This window comes from Nycticebus coucang, chromosome 6 (assembly GCF_027406575.1).
Source record: "Nycticebus coucang isolate mNycCou1 chromosome 6, mNycCou1.pri, whole genome shotgun sequence".
Lineage (NCBI taxonomy): Eukaryota > Metazoa > Chordata > Mammalia > Primates > Lorisidae > Nycticebus > Nycticebus coucang.
In genome coordinates, this window is record NC_069785.1 from 134,519,974 (window position 1) to 134,540,621 (window position 20,648).

At 41.8% G+C, this 20,648-nt stretch overlaps 1 protein-coding gene across 4 annotated transcripts in view; it reads right to left on the reverse strand.

Moving 5' to 3' along the window:
- The window catches only part of APLP2 (amyloid beta precursor like protein 2), a 68,654-nt gene extending 48,379 nt beyond the window's left edge, over positions 1 to 20,275 (reverse strand). For all 4 annotated transcript variants that reach the window (XM_053593858.1, XM_053593857.1, XM_053593856.1 and 1 more), the window contains exon 1: positions 20,023 to 20,275. In XM_053593858.1, coding sequence (XP_053449833.1) covers positions 20,023 to 20,127 — 105 coding nt within the window. In that variant the 5' untranslated portion in view covers positions 20,128 to 20,275. The remainder of the gene's footprint in view (positions 1 to 20,022) is intronic.
- Between the last annotated feature and the right edge of the window lie 373 nt (positions 20,276 to 20,648).

The following is a 20,648-nucleotide window of genomic DNA, read 5'->3' on the forward strand; positions in this document are numbered from 1 at the left end:
CTCCGCCCCTGTACCCCTCACCTATCAGGAAAATTCTTCCTCACCTTCCTTTAGTCTCCTGACTCTTCATTTTCCCCTTTCTTGACTTACGTCCAGTTTTAGTGGCTCACAGCATCCCACAGTTTCCTAAGAGACTATACACAGTAAACATCAAACATGAGAGGTCTCAAAAAAGTTCGTACGTACACATTTTATTGATAGTTTGGGTGAGGACTAGATTATAGGCTGGAAATGATTTTCCCTCAGAATTTAAGGTCTTCTGGTTTCCAGAATGGCTGCTGACAAATCTAAAGCCTGTCTGACTCTCTGAGTCCTCTGGGCAGGTCTGTTTTTTCCCTACATGGATGTAAATTCTAAGATCTTCCCAACTCTGGAATTCTGAAATTTCAACATAACATCCTGTGGTGTGGTCTTCTCACACTCGCTGCCCGAGCCTGCAGTGGGCCCCGTCAGCCCAGACACAGTGTTTCCACCACGGCTTCTGAAATTCTCATTACTATTGTTCATAGGTATAATGTCCTCTCTTTTTAGACGTAAATATTCAAAACTTATCTTTACCTATGTGTCTGTTCCCTGTACTGCCTTCAAAGTTTCTCCCTGTTTTGTTCATGTTCCAGGCAACCCTGAACTGTTTGGTGATCCTGAGACATACAATTCATGTTTAAGAAGAAAACGTTAAAAAGCTGGTTGGAAGTTTTCCATCCTAAATAGGACTCCTCAATAGTAGCCTTCACCTCTGGGGCCGAACAAGGGAGACTTTCACTCTGCAGGCCCTCTGCCTTCTGCTGGGCCTGCTGCCCTGAGTAAACCGCCAGTCTCTTTCTGGAATGCTGGATGGGGAGGGGTACTCAGGACTGTTGTCTCTATGGGCTAGACTGGCTGAGGCCTCTTAAATATTTAAAGCTAGTGACACAGAGAAGATGGCATTTTCTTTTCCTGGAAAACTCCTCTGGAGCAAGTGTGAGGATGTGGTGTTGCTCTAAGAACCACACCACTTCCTTCAAGTCCACATGTCTGGATGGCAGTCACTGCTAACTCACAGGACGCCAAGGCCTCGTTCTCACCAAGGAGAGCCAGGCACTTTCCCAAAGATCCATCTTCAGTGGTCTTTTACTCCTAATTTCAGCTAACTTCTCAGGAAAACTCTGTGATGTTTCCCTACCAGTGCTTACAGCCTTCCCTGCGCACTGATTTTCCGAAAAATATATCTAACTGGTTTCTCTTCCCTGGAACAATCCAACCATCCTTTCCTGGTGCTTAAAAAGTCCTCCCTCTGGGCGGCGCCTGTGGCTCAGCGGGTAGGGCGCCGGCCCCATGTGCCGAGGGTGGCGGGTTCAAACCCAGCCCCGGCCAAACTGCAACAACAAAAAAAATAGCCGGGCGTTGGGAGGCTGAGTCAAGAGAATCGCCTAAGCCCAAGGATTTGGAGGTTGCTGTGAGCTGTGTGACGCCACGGCACTCTACCGAGGGCCATCAGGTGAGACTCTGTCTCTACAAAAAAAAAAATCTCGAAAAAAAAAGTCCTTCCTCTGATGACCTACAGACACCCAGACCAAGTTTAACCAATTACTCTGAATGTGTATCATGACATTTTAAATGGAACTCAGATGTCCCATAAAAGCAAATCAATAAAAGGTAGACAAGAACATGGCAATCACTGCAAATTCCAAACTATTATCAATGGACTGGGGAGGAAAAAATAGCAACCATCTTGCTAAATTCACGTAGCCCCAAATAGTCTTTATTCTTTAGTTTAATATATCATGACAACTCACAACTATATATACACCACTTCAACAATTCTTAGAAATTCAGCCAATGAGAACTGAACTGGTTGAGAACATCAATGACCAAACCAGACAACAAGAGTTTAATTGTTCTCCTCAGTATTTAAGCAGATATGGAAACTTGTCTAGCATACACACTTCCACAAAAGTCCCTCCTTGTTTTCCAGACATCCAGTTCTAGGGTAACTCAACACTAGATTACCGGGAACCCTTCATGGCCGGATAGGAAAAGTAACAATTTAGGTATTAAAACTACCTGGTAATTTAGTACCTAAGACAAATCTGGGTAATCCATACTGCTTTGTACTAGAGTAATTCTCTTTTACCTTCCTATATCCCAGGTGACCCAGTCTCAGCCTCCCCCAGGGAAACCATAGGTCTCTTCACCAGCCTGCCAATTTTAAGGGAACAATTATTAAGAAATTCAGTGAATGGTGGCAGGGGCACCTGTAGTCGCAGCTACTTGGGAGGCTGACGCAAGAGAATCGCTTAAGCCCAGGAGTTGGAGGTTTGCTGTTTGCCGTGATGCCACAGTACTCTACCAAAAGGTGACAAAGTGAGACTCTGTCTTAAAAGAAAGAAATTCAGTGAATGAATATTTGCAACTTATTTCTAATACTTTTTTTTTTGGAGACAGAGTCACTTTGTTGCCCTCAGTATAGTGCCATAGCATCACAGCTCACAGCAACCTCAAATTGTTGGGCTCAAGTGATTCTCTTGCCTCAGCCTTCCAAGTAGCTGGGAATACAGGCGCCCACCACAATGCCTGGCTATTTTTAGAGATGAGGTCTCAAGCTGGCTCAAGTTGGTCTCAAACCTGTGACCTCAGGCCATCCATCCACCTTGGCCCCCCAGAAGACTAGGATTACATGGTCTGAGCTACTGCACCCGCCTTCATTTCTAATACTTAATGTCAGGAGGAAAGCAGGCTGAATTACTCTACAAAAGATAACCAAATGTTCACATTAGATTCAAGTGACTTCTTCAGCCCTATGAAAACGCTAGTGTTAAACATTTTCAAAAGTATGTAAGGGCGGCGCCTGTGGCTCAGTCGGTAAGGCTCCGGTCCCATATACCGAGGGTGGCGGGTTCAAACCCGGCCCCGGCCAAATTGCAACCAAAAAAAATAGCTGGGCGTTGTGGTGGGCGCCTGTAGTCCCAGCTACTCGGGAGGCTGAGGCAAGAGAATCGCTTAAGCCCAGGAGTTGGAGGTTGCTGTGAGCTGTGTGATGCCATGGCACTCTACCGAGGGCCATAAAGTGAGACTCTGTCTCTACAAAAAAAAAAAAAGTATTTAAGACTCATAGTTACCTATATAATAACATCATAAAAGCCACATTTCAGTAATATTTAACATGATAATATTTTACTTAGCCAACAATGAACTCTCCCTACTCTGGTATAAAATGATGTAATATTAATTTTATTTTTATAAGATAATCTTACTTTTCTGACCATTTCTTTATTTACATATAAATCTGCTTTCTTCTAAATATTTTCTCCCATAAAACCCAGAAATTGCTAAATACTGATATAGCATTGCTATCCCAAAAAACACTCTTCACACATTACCAATTGAGAATAAGAAAGGTGACATACCCAATATCACTTTCTTACTAATATTTACAGAAGAAACTCAAACTCAAAGAGTTTATGCTACATGTAATTTTCTTTTCCTTCTTTCCTTTGAGACAGCCTTCCTCTGTGGCCCTGGGCAGAGTGCTATGCTGGAGCAACCTCAAACTCCTGGGCTCAAGTGATCCTCTTGCCTCAGCTTCCTGAGTAGCTAGCTGGACTGCAGGTACCTGCCACAACACAGGGCTAATTTTTCTATTTTCAGTAGAGATGGGTCTCATTCTTGTTCAGGCTGGCCTTTAACTCCTATGTTCTGGTGATTCTCCTGCCTCAGCCTTCTGTAATGCTAGGATTACAGGTGTAAGCCACCACACCTGCCCTACATTTAATTTTCTAAAACATTCTGGAGACAGATATAAATGCTGCTCACATAAAATCAGACCACTATAGGAACATTTTAATGAGACTCCACTTGTTTAACAAGATTGGCACTAGATAGACGTGCCTTATACGTCTGTACCTATGCCAGCTTCAGCTTCTTTACTTACTCCAGATACACACATAAAACTGATGGAATGGTTCACTTGGCTGAGAGCTTATCAGGTTTGAGTCTGTACTTTACATTTAATCTCTTAAAAGCAATACTTAAAATACTCTAATCTGATTTTAATCTGTCCTGAATACGACTCCAACTGTTTAAAAACAGTACTAACCAACATTCAGTTTCAATGACTCACATAAATTCACAAGATTAATCTTTCAAAATGATAGCCCAGTAGCATATTTTGTTAACGTGGATCCTGAGGAAGCTATACAAGTCTCAAATACCATTTTTCTAATATCTGCTGAGATAGAGAAGGGAAAAGTTGTCTAAGGAAAAACATTCATTCACATAACATTAAGCAGAAATCCTCTTCAAAAGGGGGTAAAGGGGCAGGGTGGCGTCTAATCAACTAACCAAAGAAGACTGTTATGAAACGCGGCTTCTGGTCCACATAAAATCTCTCACGGGCATTCAACATGAATTTCAAGAGATCATTTCAAATCAACTTTCTCTTTTCCTCCTTTTCAACGAGGGTCGAAAACTCCACTGCCTCTACATAACACGTAAGAGTGGGGGGCAGATGAGGGTGTGAGACGGCAAATGCCACCCAGTCCCAGCCTCCCTCAGGGAAACCACAGATCTCTTTCCCAGCCCACCACTACTTGCCCTTGGCGCTAGATCTTCCAATTTCTTCAAAAGCAGGAGAGAAAGGCCAGGTGTAGTGGCTCACACATGTCATCTCAGCAAGGCCAAGACAGAAGTGTCACTTGAGATGGAGAGTTTAAGACCCCCTCTCTACAAAAAATTTAAAAATTAACTGGGCGTGGTGGTGCATCTGTAGGCAGGAGGGTCACTTGAGCCTGGGTTTCAAGGCTGCAGCGAGCTGTGATCAAACCACTGCACTCTAGCCTAGGCAACGATGTAGACCCCAGCTCTTGAAATTCATTTTTGAAATTGGGCTATTTGGGCTTACTATGGGTTTTCCAAGTTTCTTGTGCATTTTGAATATTAATCCCTTATCAGATACAAGGTCTGCAAACATTTCCTCCCATTCTGTAGGTTGCTGTTCCACTCTGTTGATTATTTCCTTTGCTGTGGAATTTTTTTAGGTTGATATAGTTTGTTTTGTTCTGAGACAGAGTGTGGCTCTGTTGTCCTGGAGAAAAATGCAGTGGCATCATCATAACTTACTGCAACTTCAAACTACAGGTTCAAGCCATCCTCCTGCCTCAGCCTCTGGAGGAGAAAGTGACTATGGGCGCCCACTACCTCGCCCAGCTAGTTTTTGTGTTTAGTAGAGACAGGCTCTCTGTGTTGCTCAGGCTGGTCTCAAAACTCCCCATCTCAAGCAATCCCCTCGCCTCGGCCTCCCAGAGTGCTGGGATCACAGGTATGAGCCACCACACTGGCCTGATGTACTCCTATTAGTCCAATTTTGCTTTTGTTGCTTGTGATTCCAGTTTCACATCAAGAAGTTATTGCCACATGAAAAGAAATTCACCATCCTTAATCATCAGAGAAATGCAAATCAAAACTACTTTGAGATATCACCTAACCCCAGTAAGTGTAGCCCACATAACAAAATCCCAAAACCAGAGATGTTGGCGTGGATGTGGAGAAAAAGGCACACTTCTACACTGCTGGTGGGAATGCACACTAATACGTTCCTTTTGGAAGGATGTTTGGAGAATACTCAGAGACCTAAAAATAGACCTGCCATTCGATCCTGTAATTCCTTTACTAGGTTTATACCCAGAAGACCAAAAATCACAACATAACAAAGACATCTGTACCAGAATGTTTACTGCAGCCCAATTCATAATTGCTAAGTCATGAAAGAAGCCCAACTGCCCATCAACCCACGAATGGACTAGCAAATTGTGGTACATGTATACCTTGAAATATTATGCAGCCTTTAGGAAAGATGGAGACTTCACCTCTTTCATGCTTGGATGGAGCTGTAACATATTCTTCTTAGCAAAGTATCTCAAGAATGGAAGAAAAAGTATCCATTGTACTCAGCCCTACTATGAAGCTAATTTATAGCTTTCATATGAAGGCTATAACCCAACTATAGCACAAGAATATGGGGAAAGGGCCAAGGGAGAGGAAGGGAGGGCGGAAGTCAGGGTGGAGAGAGGGTACTGGGTAGGGCCACACCTACGGTGCATCTTAGAATGGGTGCAGGCGAAACCTACTTAATGCAGAATACAAATGTCTACATACAATAACTAAGAAAATGCCATGAAGGCTACACTGAACAGTTTAATGAGAATTTTTTAGATTGTATATGAAACCAGCACATTGTACCCCTTGATTGCATAAATGTACGCAGCTATGATTTAACAATAAAAAAATTAAAAAAATAAATAAAACACTTCCACACACACACACACACACACACACACACACAAAAGAAAAGGAATTATTGCCAAGTCCAATGTCATGAAGCTTTTCCCCTATGTTTTCATCTAGGAATTTTATAGTTCCAGGTCTTCTGTTGAAATCTTTAATCCATTTTGAGTTGAGATTTTTGCGGTGTAAGATAATGGTCTCACTTCACTCTTTTTACGTGTGACTATCCTGTCTTCCCATTATCTTTTGATGAAGAGACGCATTTGGCAGGTTTATTTCTTGACGCTCTGTTTGTGTCCACTGCTGTGTATGCCAGTACCATATGGTTTTGGTTACTACACCTTCCATTAATTTGTTTCTCTTTACGTTTCTTTCATCAGTGATGTGTAGGTTTCAGTGTATCTTTCACTTTCTCAGTTACATTTACACCTACATATTTTATTCTTTTTGATTCTCATAAATGGCACTGGATTCTTAATTTCCTTTTCAGATAGTCCATTGTTAGTGTATAGAAACATACACTAACACAATTTTCATATATTGGTTTTGTATCCTGCAGCCTTAACCTATTTATTAGTTCCGACAGTTACTTTGTGGAGTCTTTAGGACTTCTGTGTACAAGTCTATGTCACTGGCAAACAGATCACTTCACTTTTTCCTTTCCCTTTGTTTACCTTTTATTTCTTTGGCTTGTCTAATTGTTCTGGCAATGACTTTCAATAGTATGTCGAATACAAATGTTGAGAGTGATATTCTTGTTGTGTTATGATCTTAGAAGAAAAGCTTTCAACTTTTCACCACTGAGTGTATTGTGCTGTGAGCTTGTGATAATATGGCCTTTTACCGTATTAGGTTACATTCTTTCTTATGTAACTGAGAGTTTTATCATGAAATGTTGAATTTTTTTCAAATTTTTTCCTCCATCTGTTTAGGCAATCACATTATTTTTGTCCTCAGTCTCACTGTCAAAGTTAGTTAGCCATTCATGCGAGAGTTTTATCACTGGGCTATTTCTATATGTCTGTCTTTACACCGGCATCACCCTGTTTGACAACAGTAGTTTTCTGGGAGTGTGTGTCTTCCAACTTCTTTTTTTTTTTTTTTTTCTTTTTAGACAGGGTCTTGCTCTGTCATCTAGGCAGCAGTGCAGTGGCATGATTATGGCTCACTGCAGCCCAAATTCCTGGGATCCAGTGATGCTCTCGCCTCAGGCTCCCAAGTAGGTGGAACTACAGGTGTTCCGCTACGTCCAGCTAACTTTATTTTGCAGAGATAGTGTCTCACTATGTTGCCCAGGCTGGTCTCAAACTCCTGGCCTCAAGTAGTTGTCCCACCTTGGCCTCCTAAAGCACTGAGATTACAGGGAATCACTGTACTCCACCTCATCTGGTCAAAATCATTTCCTAATTTTCTTTTTTATTTCTTTTTAGGCCCAAAGGAGTACACTGTTGTGTTGGGCACAGTGGCTCACACCTGTGATCCTAGTACACATTCACAGTAGCCAAAGAGTGGAAACAACCCAAACTCCACAGGTGAATGGATGATGTATAGGCCAACATTCCTGATGAACATAAATGCAAAAATCCTCAACAAGATACCAGCAAACTAACTCAGAAACAGATTAGTAAGGTTATACATCATGATCAAATGGGATTTATCCCGGGGCGGGTGGGTGCAAGGATGCTTCGATACAAGCAAATAAATACATGGGATACATGACATTGAGCCCACACCAATTCCATCACCATGTGCCTATTGATAACATAAGCACTTTTCAGGTCAGGTGTGGTGGCTCACGCCTGTAATCCTAGCACTGTGGGAGGCCAAGGCAGGCGGATTGCTTGAGCTCAGGAGTTTGAGACCAGCCTGATCAAAAGCGAGACCCCCCCAGCTCTACTAAAAATAGAAAAACTGAGGCAAGAGGATCTCTTGAGCCCAAGAGTTTGATGTTGCTGTGAACTATGATGCCACGGCATTCTACCCAAGGTGACAGCTTGAGATTCTGTCTCAAAAAAAAAAAAAAAGCACTTTTCCATTTTTCTTTTCCCCTCATTCTTATAAAATGAGGACAAAATGGAGTAAAACAGTCTAACAGTTGCAATACTGCTTGGTGGGCAACATTCTTCAGTAGTAACTTAAAATGTAACAAAGCCCAACAAACTGAAGGCCAAATAAAATACAAAGACAACTCACAACCAGGTAACCTCCACTGCAGGGCATGTACTAGGATCACAGTGAAGAGGGCTGACAGTTAACTGAAAAGAAGAAAATTCACCAAACACCTTATACCTAAAAGTCATAGTGTAAACTAAAATTAATGGCATTCTGTCAATTACAAATGTATTACAATTACAATAATTAACTTTAAAGGTGTACAGGGTTTGGCTGTGTACGGTGACTCATGCTTATAATCCTAGCACTATGGGAGCCCAAGGTAGGAGGACTACTTGAGCCCAGGAACTTAAGGTTACAACAAGCTATGATGATGCCACTGCCCTCTAGCCTGGGAAACAGAGTAAGATCCTGTCTCAATCAAATCAATTATGAAAGAAAATTTCAAAAATAATTAAAAGATAAAAGTTTATGGGGCGGCGCCTGTGGCTCAGTCGGTAAGGCGCCGGCCCCATATACTGAGGGTGGCAGGTTCAAACCCGGCCCCGGCTGAACTGCAACCAAAAAATAGCCAGGTGTTGTGGCGGGCACCTGTAGTCCCAGCTACTCGGGAGGCTGAGGCAGGAGAATCGCTTAAGCCCAGGAGTTGGAGGTTGCTGTGAGCTATGTGATGCCATGGCACTCTACCGAGGGCCATAAAGTGTGACTCTGTCTCTACAAAAAAAAAAGAAATCTGTTTCCAAAAGATAAAAGTTTATGGCATTTGAGGATTGGAAAATTATCATTGTTAAAATGACAATACTAACCACAGTAATCTACGGATTCAATCCAATACCCATCAAATCATCACAGGCTTTCCCCCCCCCACAAAAACTGAAAAACTCATCTTAAAATTCAAATGAAATCTTAAGAGTCTCATAATGTTTATGCAACAGTAGAAGTACTCACATCCAAATTCAAGGTATGAATGGCCATTTAGAAGAGTAGATACTGCACATTTAAAATTGCAGGGAGTTAAAAAGCCCCAAATCATGAAGGGTGACTCCATTAAAAATGATGTTACAAAATATATAATGGCCTGGAAGGTTATGCAATATGCTAAATGGAAGGAAAATGGTTTATGAACACATAAGGGGGATCTACTCTTTGAGAAATAAAGATGTACAGAAAGCAAAACTGGAAAAACAAATTTTTAATTTGAATGATAAAAATAAAGTTTTTTTTGGTGTTTTTTTAGTTTTTTCCCCCACCTGCATTTTCTAAATATTTCATAATGACATAGAGAACATAAAGATTTGGAGCTGATACCCCAAAGCAGACTGAACTAGAAGACTAAACCATAAACTTACAAGACCACAGAGCTTGGGGCTCTGCTTCCAATCCTGCCAGTCCAGGAAACCAGAGCAACACCCGGCTGCTGTCCTTCAGCTCCAGGCAGAAGCAACCAAAAGCTGGTCTCTGGAGCATAATATTATTCTAGACCTCAAATAAATTGATAAGCATTTGTATAAATAAAATTTCTGGCACACGATCAAACATAATTTGACAAACAAGTAGACAAAATAATATAAAACCAACAGAAACACACAACTGGAAAAGATCCACACTGGAGTAGACACAGACGGAACTTCAAATTAGTCCAGTGTTCAAAGACACAAAGACACAAAGCTTGAGAATTTCAACTGTGATCTAGAAAAAAATGAGAAGAACCGATTTTAAATCACAAAGCTGAATATCATGATACTGAAATTAAAACTCAATGAATGGAGTTAACAACAGATTGGATGTAAAATGAAATTATCAGTAAGCAAAAAGATGAGTCAGAAGCAAATTATCAGACGAGGCAAAGGACACCGAGGAGGTGGCGACACTGCCTGCTTCCGAGTCCCAGCAGACAGAAGAATCAGGCAGAAGGAAAGTCTCCAGAGATAGTGACTAAGAACTTTCTAAAACTGATGAAAGAGGGCGGCACCTGTGGCTCAAGGAGTAGGGCGCCGGCCCCATATGCCGGAGGTGGCAGGTTCAAACCCAGCCCCGGCCAAAAAAAAAAAAAAAAAAAAAAAAACCCTGCAAAAATAAAAAAAATATACGTTACTTAAAAAAAAAAAAACTGATGAAAGACTTCAAACCACAGATTTAAGGAGTGCCACAAGCAGAATACATATGCAAAAAATTCACATAGGTACATAAAAGTAAAATTACTGAAAACCAGATTCAATGAGAAAATCTTGAAGGTAGAAGTAAACACACAATTCCTTTCTTTTTTTTTTTGGTAGAGACAAGAGTCTCACTTTATCGCCTTCGGTAGAGTGCCATGGCATCACACAGCTCACCGTAACCTCCAACTCCTGGGCTGAAGCAATTCTCTTGCCTCAGTCTCCCGAGTAGCTGGGACTACAGGCGCCCGCCACAACGCCCAGCTATTTTTTGGTTTGCAGTTCAGACGGGGCCGGGTTCGAGCCCGCCACCCTCGGTGTATGGGGCCGGCGCCTTACCGACTGAGCCACAGGTGCCACCCCACACACATTACTTTCAAAGGAGCACCGATTGCACGGACAGCTAACTCCAATTAATGACTGTAACGCTCAATACTACTGACAATATTCAATATCAGGAATGAAACAGGATTTTTTTTTAAATAATAAAGTCTATTCCCAATGAATCTATCTTGTCAGAAAAACAGTAAAACAGATAGCTGGTAACAGAATCTGTCACTAGCTGACCTCCCTTAAAGAAAATTTTACTATTTGGGTGATCCGTACAATGAAAGTCCAGATTTCACCACTACACTGTATATACATGGACCAAAATTCAACCCCCTAAATCTATTTTTTTTTTATTTTAAACAATGTTTAAAAGATGAAAACTTATCCCAGGTGGTCAGAGACGCAAAAGGCATGAAGAATAACGAAGAGAATGAGGAGTAAATCTAAATCAGAGTGTCTCAATTCACTGAAAATTTGAATTGAATTACCTGAGGAGCTTTCAAGAAACACTAATAGCTGTCAGGTGCAAGGGGCTCACACTTACAATCCTAGCACCCTGGGAGGCCAAGGCAGCAGGATTCCTTGAGATTAGGAGCTCCAGACCAGTCTGAGCAAGATTGAGAACCCATCTCTACTAAAATTAGAAAAAAATTAAGAGTGTTGTGGCAGGTGCCTATAGTCCCAGATACTCAGGAGGTGGAGGTCGAAGGATGGTTTGAACCCAGGAGTTTGAAGTTGCTGTGAACTATGGTGACACAACAGCACTCTAGCCTGGGCAACAGAATGAGACTCTGTCTCAAAACAAAAATAAAACAATAGACAACTAATATGTGCCCACACAAGAGAAAAACTCAATTCAATTCAAGTTGAGGGGATGAGGAGAGACGGAGGGGGCTGGTGTGCCTCCACCTAGTGACACAATGTAAGGGTAGGTGACACACCTCCTGCGTGAGGGACACAACTACAACAGGGACCTTACTCAACAAACACAAACATTGTAACCTAATCATTTGTACCCTCATATTAATCTGAAATTAAAAAAAAATACTAATAGTACTAATGGCTAATCCTCCCCTTGAGATCTGAATTGTAATCTGTCTGAACTGGGGCCCAGGCATTTGTGTTTTGGAATAGTTCCTCAGATGATACTCGTGTGCCGCCAGAGTTGATAATCGCTGATCTAAATTTATAAGACTTACAAAACATGGTTTATATAGTGTTGTGGGTTTAAAATAAAATTCAGTTTGTATTTAAAATAACAACAATGGCTTAAAAGTTGAAAAGGGAGTTACAGAGAGTTAAGGTGTTCTAAGGCCCTCAGGAAGAGAGTAAATCAGTATAATAAACTGGTAAGTGGGGCGGCGCCTGTGGCTCAAGGAGTAGGGCGCCGGTCCCATATGCCGGAGGTGGCGGGTTCAAACCCAGCCCCGGCCAAAAACCACAAAAAAAAAAAAAAAAAGAAACTGGTAAGTGAACAATATTGAAATTTCCAAAACAACCACTAAGGAGACAGTAAAGGGCTATGTAAACTAAAAACAAAATCCTAAGCCTCCACTGACTGAACGAACCTGTCTTGGCCAAGGGGACCCCAGAGAAACTTTGAAACTAAGTTCCCAGCCAGGAGAGTTATAAAGCACAACTGCGCATGTGCATTTTCTCTCTGCATAAACATTCATGACTCCTCCCACTGCTTGTTAAATCTGTGTATTTAGACACCCTGCTCAGTATAAAATCCTGTTCCCGTTGTCCCTTGTCGCACCTATCCCTGGCTTGTGCCTGGGATCCCTATTTCCCAGCCTGCTGCAATGGCCACTACAGGCTAAAACTTTATGAGAAATGAAGCTCTCCTTTTTCCAAGTTATAAACCTGGTTATTTTGTTTAGTTCATTAGATAAATACGTTCCAAGGTCCTAAGAGGGAAAAGCAGAATAACCAATTCCAAAGAAGGAATAAAACTGACAGAACAAACAAAAAGTATTAAATAAGAAAGTAGATAAAAGCCCAAGCACATCAGTAGTTGCATTAGATGTAACTGGACTGAATATTCTAATTAAAAGAAAAAGACTGTCTAGTAAGTTAAAAAAAAAAAGTATCTAAAATATAAGAATGGAAGTATTAGATGGAAGTATCGATATAGGCAAAAACATCATTGGAAATAAAGAAGGATCTAGAACTCAGAGGCTCACCTCTTCAGGAAGAGATAACAAATCTACATTTACCTACACCTGATAAATAGATCTGTTCAGAGAAAAAATTATGGCTTTAAATAAATGCATTATAATAGAAAAGAAGAAAGGCTGAAAAACCAATTGAGTTAGGCAACCATCTCAAATCATTTGAGAACAAATTACACCTGTGGAAAGCAGAAAGCAGGCAATAATAATGTGCAGAAATAAATTTAAAATAAACATACAACAAGAAGATCAACAAAGCTCAGAGTTGATTAACTGAAAAAACACCTGGCAAGACTGAGTAAAAAAGAAAAAAAAAGCTGGGGGAAATGATTGTAGGTTCTACTAACATTACAAAGACAAAAGAATTTATTATTAAGAACTTCAATTGACCAAACAATGTCAACTAAAAAAAAAAAAAAAAAAAAAATCACATAATATACCAAAGAAACTACCAAAACTGACAAAAATATCTGAATCCCATAATTAGTAAATACATTGAATCCAAACCTTACCACAAAGAAAATTCCAGATGGATTCACCAGTAAATTTTTTCCAAGCTTTTAAGAAAAAGATAATGCCAATCTTAAAATTCCCAGAAAATAGGAAAGAAGGTAATGTTCCTTCCCCCCTAAACTTTTACGAGGCCAGCAACTTTGAAATCAAAGCCTAACAAATATATTATAAAAATGGAAGAAATTATAGGTCAAATTTAATTTTGATCAGAGGCAAAAATCCTAAACAAAATTTTAGCAAACCAAATCCAAAAAATAAACCAACCAACCAACCAAGTTTAGTCCTTTACAGGAATGCAAAGTTGCTTACATACCATACTATCAAAATTGAAGAAAAAAATCCTATGATCACCTTAGTTTAGGAAAAAAGGTGTTTGAAAAAATTCAACATTCATTCACGATAACACCTTTAGCAAACTGAGAACATAAGAGCTCTTCCTTATCTGACAAAAGTCTGATATCTACCCAAAAAATCGAAGTATCATGTAAATGGCAAATAGTTCCTCAGAGAGGAACTATACAAAGGTATTATTCTATCTATTACTACTTCTATTGAACATTTTATTAGAGTCCTAGCCAGTGTAGTAAAGCAAGAAAAAGAAATTAAAGTTACTAAGACCAAAAGAAAAACAGCTATCACAATTTACAAAATGTATTCAGAAAAATTCAAAGTGACAGATTATATTAGAATTAGTATATAGCTTCCCATGGTTCTTGGGTACAAGATCAATGTGAAAAGTATTGACTGCACTTCTATAACCACACAAACTATTTATAATACCATAAAAAAGATCAAATACCCATGAATAAATCTAACAAAAGATATACAAGATCTCTATGCAGAAATCTATAACATGCTGAAAGTAATTAAACAGGACCTAAATAAAAGTACATGCCTTGTTCCCAGATTGGAAAACTCAGTACTAGAAAAATGTCACTTCTTCTCAATTGAACTACTTAATGTAATGCCAATCAAAATTTCAACAGCCAAAACACTACTGAAGACGAACAAGGTAGGAGGGCTTGATGTAGTAGACATAAAACCTTATTACAAAGTACAGTAAGACAATGTTGACGCAGTGCACAAATAAACAAAGAGATCAGTGGAACAAAAGAGAGAACCCAGAAACAGATTCACAAGGAAGGTGACAGAGTAGAGCAGAAGGGAAAGCATGACCTTGACAAATGGCTCAGGCTGGATATCCACATGGAAAAACCAAAAAGGGAAAAGACCTGCTGCCCTACTTCCCACCTACACTAAAGTCCAGGTAAATTACAGCTCCAAATGAAAGTGGGAAAGATAGGTAGACATGAATAAAAAAAAATTTACAAGCAAAAGGGAAACATTAGGAGAAACACCTTGACGGACAGCAAACAGCCGCTACTTGGAAGGGACAGACAGATACATCCTCTGGCTGGCCAGGCTGATGTTCAACCTCTGGCCTCTACCAGCTCCCTTTTTAGAAAGGGTTAAGATTATCTACTACTGTTGGGGACTATAGATTATGTACCCAAAGGAGTTCTGTTTTTCTCTCTTTATCCATTAAAATCACCCAAGGAGCTTTTGAAATTGAGCATCCCAGATGTACTCAATGAGAATCTCTGGGGTGGGGCCTAGAAATCACAGGCAAGTGCATTCCACAGAATGAAAAGCACCATCCACATTTGCTTTTACTACCGCACTGCTTAGCACTTAACACAGAACCATACCACCATAAATGCTAATAGGATGTATAAAAAAAATGAAAAGTCAGCTAGAAAAAGATTATAGTTACGTTTAAAAAGACTTCATTTAAAAAAAGACATGGCCCTTAGGTAAAAAAAATTCCCCTAGCAAAAGTAATTACTAGTTATACTTGACACAAAGAATTGGAACCCATTTCTGTAATATTTGAATGTGCCTACACGGACCACTTTCTATCTTAGGCCATAAATCAAGGTACAATACACTAAATTTAATTAAGCTTCAAGGTAATCTAGTTTACCTCACTAAAAAACAACCCACGAAAATTGAATTATAGGCAATTAGGATTCACTCTCACTGGCTCCTCCATACTAACTATAATTACTATAAAAGATTTACATCTACTTTTTGTCACACAGAAAATATTATTTTCTTTCAGATGTTTGTTTTAGAACAAGTCAAATGATTATCAGTTGTTAGCGTCAATCTGCACCATTTTAGTAAATTTATGTACATGATATGCCTACAAAAATAAACAACCACAATGTTTACAGTAAGGTTTCCCTAGCTGATAGGAATGCAGCTTACTTTTCATTTCTTATTATCTGTAATTTAAAATGTTTTACAACAAATATGTACTACCTATGTAAATTTTCTTCTATTATTGTAAAAAGAAAATCCAAAAGTCTGAGAAGTTTTATTTTCCAAGGACAAAATAGTATCAGGTAAGTTAAATATCTGATTTTTGTATTTTAAAAAAATAACTTTCCACACATTACTGTCAAGAATTCAAAAGTTCTTTGGCTTTAAAAATAACCTTGTTTTCAAATGCTATAGTGAAAATAATTATTGGGTCAACTGATAAATGGAAATATAAATAGTAGATTTAATCCAAGCATTGTATCAAAGTTAAATGTCTTTAGGTTGATAACCACACTAAGGTTATGTAAGAGAATGTCCTTGGCTCTTAGAAAATAGACTGAAGTTCTTAGGGGCGAAGGGGATGATTTATACAACATATTCTCAAAGAGTTCAGCAAAAAAAAAAAAAAAAAAAACACAATAATATAACAGAATGATAAAGCAAATGCTGAATAGGAGAAATACTAACAATTGGTGAATCTGGGTAAAAAGTATGAGAGTTGTTTGTACAATTTTTCCATTTTTGTAAGCTTGAAGTTAACAACTGAGAAAAATAACAAAATGAGCATATCCAAAATTGTCCTTGGGGCAGCGCCTGTGGCTCAAGGAGTAGGGTGCCGGCCCCATATGCCGGAGGTGGTGGGTTCAAGCCCCACCCCAGCCAAAAAAAATTAAAAAAAAAAAAAAAATTGTCTAACACTCAAGATTATGCGAGACCAACTTCAAGCAAGACTTTATTGGGAAAAACACAGGAACATACCCCAAAATTGTGCTAAAAAATAAATAAATAAGATGGCTGGGCGTGGTGGCTCACACCTGAAGTCCCAGCGCTGTGGGAGGCCGAGGCAGGTGGATTGCCGGAGCTCAGAGGCTGGAGACCAGAATCAGCTGGAGTGAGCCAGAGTGAGACCCCGTCTCTACCAAAAGAAAAAAAAAAAGGCCGGGCGCCTGTAGTCCCAGCTACTTGGGAGGCAAAGGACAAGAGAATCGCTAAAAGGAAGAAAAAGACAAAAAAAAAAAAAAAAGACAACCAGGACCAACTTTAAGCAAGACTTTAAATCAGCACTGTCCAAAGGAAATATAACGTGAGTCAGGCAAGTGATATTAAGCTTTCTGGTAGCCGCCTTAGTGTTCTAAGAAACTGGTGAAATTAATCCAAATGTACTTTATTGAACCTGATGTCTAAAGCACAATGTAATCAATACAAAAATGGAGAGATTTAAAATTTTTTTCATGCTAACTCTTCAAAATCTGTTGTGTGTTTTACACTTAAGGTACCTCTCAATTTGGAAGCTATATTTTCTTAGAAAATATTTTATCTTTTTTTTTTTGCGATAGGGTCCTCCTCTGTGGCCCCAGGTAGAGAGCAGGATAGACTGCAAAGGCATCATCACAGTCCACTGCAACCTCAAACGCCTAGGCTGGAGAGATCCTCCTGCCTCAGCCTCCCAAGTAGCTAGGCCTACAGGTGAGCACCACCTCACCTTGCCAGTTTTTCTATTTTTAGTAGAGATGAGGCCTTGAACTCCTGAGCTCAGGCAATCCACCAGCCTTGGCCTCCCAGAGTGATAGGATTACAGGCAAGAGCCACTGCGCCCCACTAACAAATTCTTTTCACAAAAGGGGGACCTGAGTTGTAAAACTTAGTTTATCCTATTTATCAAAAGATTTTGTAAACATAGTTATGGTAAAATAATGACTAATAGTCTTCTACCAGAAGCATTACCAAGGCATCATTCGAAGGTACAATTATACATCTCCCATACCACCTCTCAGAATTACCAACACAAAGCTTCCTCCGCCTCAGTTGTCACCCTTTATTTTGGGTATGAGTTTTCCGAAAATTGGCAATCAAATGGCCCTCTTCAGAATGAACTCAAGTTCTGGTTCTCAGAAGCCTAAATGTCCAGTGTATAGTATGCAGGGTTTCAGCACAAATACAGTCTCATGATTCCCAAGTGAGAGCATGCACAGAACAAAACTTGTCTAGGATTTAAGACAGGAAGTGACCTTGAGTTCGGGGTGGGGGTGAGGTGCTTCTCTTTTAACAGGTAAACGAGATTAATTTGATCAACACTAAGCAACACCAAAGATTTGCCAATCAATAATTCTGTGCCAAGCAACATGATCAGGGATTTGGCCAGAATCCCTCTGGCTAATCTCAATAAAGACCTTCCCAAAGACATCCTGATGTAGGCCATTCTCATCTAAATTAAGGCATAAGCAGTCCTTTCATGACAGTAAATAAAACAAAATCAAATTATATAGACATGAATAAAATTCTGCAGCTTGACAAAAGTAAAGGCCACTTGAAAGATAATCTAGCAAGTCTGGGCCAAAATACAATCCTGAAAAACAAGAGTTACCATAAAACCAATTTTTGTGAAATGTTTAATTCCTTCTATTTAGCTAGAACTTTTCAGTTGAACAATGTTATAGCTAAAAATCAAATTTAATCCACAACAAATTCTGACATCTTTTCCCACTGCAGAAGTGTTACTATGTTCTCTAAAATTGATGAATCTTCTGTTGTGAATTCATTAGTGCATGAAATTACTCATATCACTGAGAAGTGTGATGAAAATATGCACAATGGTTTCTGACCCTTGACCTTCTAGTTAAGTCCCATCTTCCATACAAAATCCTTTTTCCTTCCCATCCACTCATCAAGCTGTTTTCTCGTGCCATCATATTGGGGATGACAGATATAATTCTAACTACTGCATGGAGGTAAAATAATCTTAACGTAAAATCTTGTGTAGATAAATGTTAACTATTTCTATTTAAAGCTTAACTCCTTTTTTTCCATCTCAGAGCCATAAAGCTTTAGGAAAAGCAGGATGAATACAAAGGTTTTAAACCTTCCATCAGAGAAGTTTCTTTTCCCCTCCCTCACTGGATTTATATTACCCGTGAAATGAATATTCCGTATAAGTAAATACATTATAACTTGAGATTTTTATTAGGAAAGTTTTCAGTTAATGCCTATTTAATCAGATCCAGTCTTCAGGTGTTTCTGACATTAGCAAAGCACACACAAACCAATCCTGATTTTAAAAATAGCAAAGAGGAATTAAGAAACAAACCACACCAGAAACACACATTCCAATCCAACAGTGCAAGCACTATTTCGAGAAGCCAAGTAAAAATAAAGTTCCACGTCTTCCTCAGCGACAGGGGGTTCCTCCAGTCCAGGGGCCCCGTCCAGCCCCCACTGCAGACCCGGGCCACCCAGCCTCTTCCCGCGGCCTCAACTCCCGCCATCCGCCCGACGAGCCAGGCCACTTAACCACCTCGCAGCACAAAAAAAATGTTCACAAGATTACCTCCGAGGCAACACTACCGAAATTCCGACACCGAAAAAGTACAATTTACAAAACAAAACAAAGTTTTCACTAGGTATTCACGGGTGCCTTCCCTACTCGTGAACACCGCCCTCCCCGCATCAAAAGGGCAAAACAAATACCAGAGAGGGGTTTTCCTTATTTTATCCGACTCAGGCAAACAGCTGTATTAAACATTATTGTCCAGAGCCGTGGCTCCCGGCCCCCGGGCGGCAGACACCCCGCTGCCCCGCGCGGGAGCGCTCTCGCCGGGCGCGCCAGCACCGCCGCCACCCGCCGCGGGCCGCAGCCGCGAAGCCGCATCCCCGCAGCCAGGTCCACCGGGCCAACAAAGGCGGCGGCTGCCCAGCTCGCAGGTAAGAAGCCTGGGAGCAGAGGCCCCACAACCGCACCAGAGTGCGCGGGGCCGCCCCCGGAGGGAGCCGAGCCGCGGACTCAGGCGGGGCCGCAAGACGCACCACAGAGGCTCGCGTTGTCCCGGGGGAAAGAGGGCGGGCGCCCGGGCGGCGCGGGGTCTCTGGAGGATGTGGCGGAGCCGCGGGCAGGATGGGGGCTGGGGCGGCCCGCAGCCCCCCCCTCCCCCCGGTGCCCCGCAGCCCCGACGCCTTTCATTTGGCCTCTGCGGCGGCGGAGGCAGCCCGACCTCCAGCGCTAAGCACTGCGCCAAGCGGAGGCGGGCGGGGGAAGCCGCGCCAGACCCGCCGCAGCGCCCCCAGCCCGCCTCGCCTCGGACCCCGCTGCCCGCCTTCAGGCCTCGCGCCCCGGGCAGACGAAGGAGACCGCGCTCTGGTTCTCGCCCGGTCCCCACCTCGACATAGCCGGCCAGCGCCGCGACGGGCGTAGCGAGTCCGACCAGTAGCAGAACCAGGAGCCTGCCCGTGGCCGCGGCTGTGGCGGTCCCGGTGGCGGTCATCCCTCGCCGGGTCTCTCTAGCGCACGGCTCTCAGACTCACACGCAGACTGCACGCTGTTACCACCGCGACCCAGCAGCATCTGAAGCCCGTTCGCCGCCGCCCCGGGGGTTTTACACCAACCGGAACTGACTTCATAAGTCCACGCCCTCCTTAGGCAGTGTCCAATGCCAGCCCGCAGAACCGCCCTGAGACACCGCCCTTGTCCAGCCCAGACCCAATCGGAGGATGGAAAAGCCTGCTTCTCCCTCCCGGTCCAGCCGCGCGCCCCCGCCCGCCCCGCCCCTGCTTCAGACCCCCGAAGCTGTGAGGCGCTGGGGTGTGCGCGGGGTGGGCGGAGAAAAGCGGCTTTGCCGCTGCGGGGGCTAGCTCCGGCCTCCCGCACCCAGCCAGGCTGTGTCCGCGCTGCTCCTCTGTCACCCTGCAGCCTCCTAACAAGGGCACGCCCCGCTCCCCCGCCCCTGCGGAATATTTTTCGGATTCCTTTGGGTACCGCCCTTTTTTGGGTTCTGGAAATGGTTTT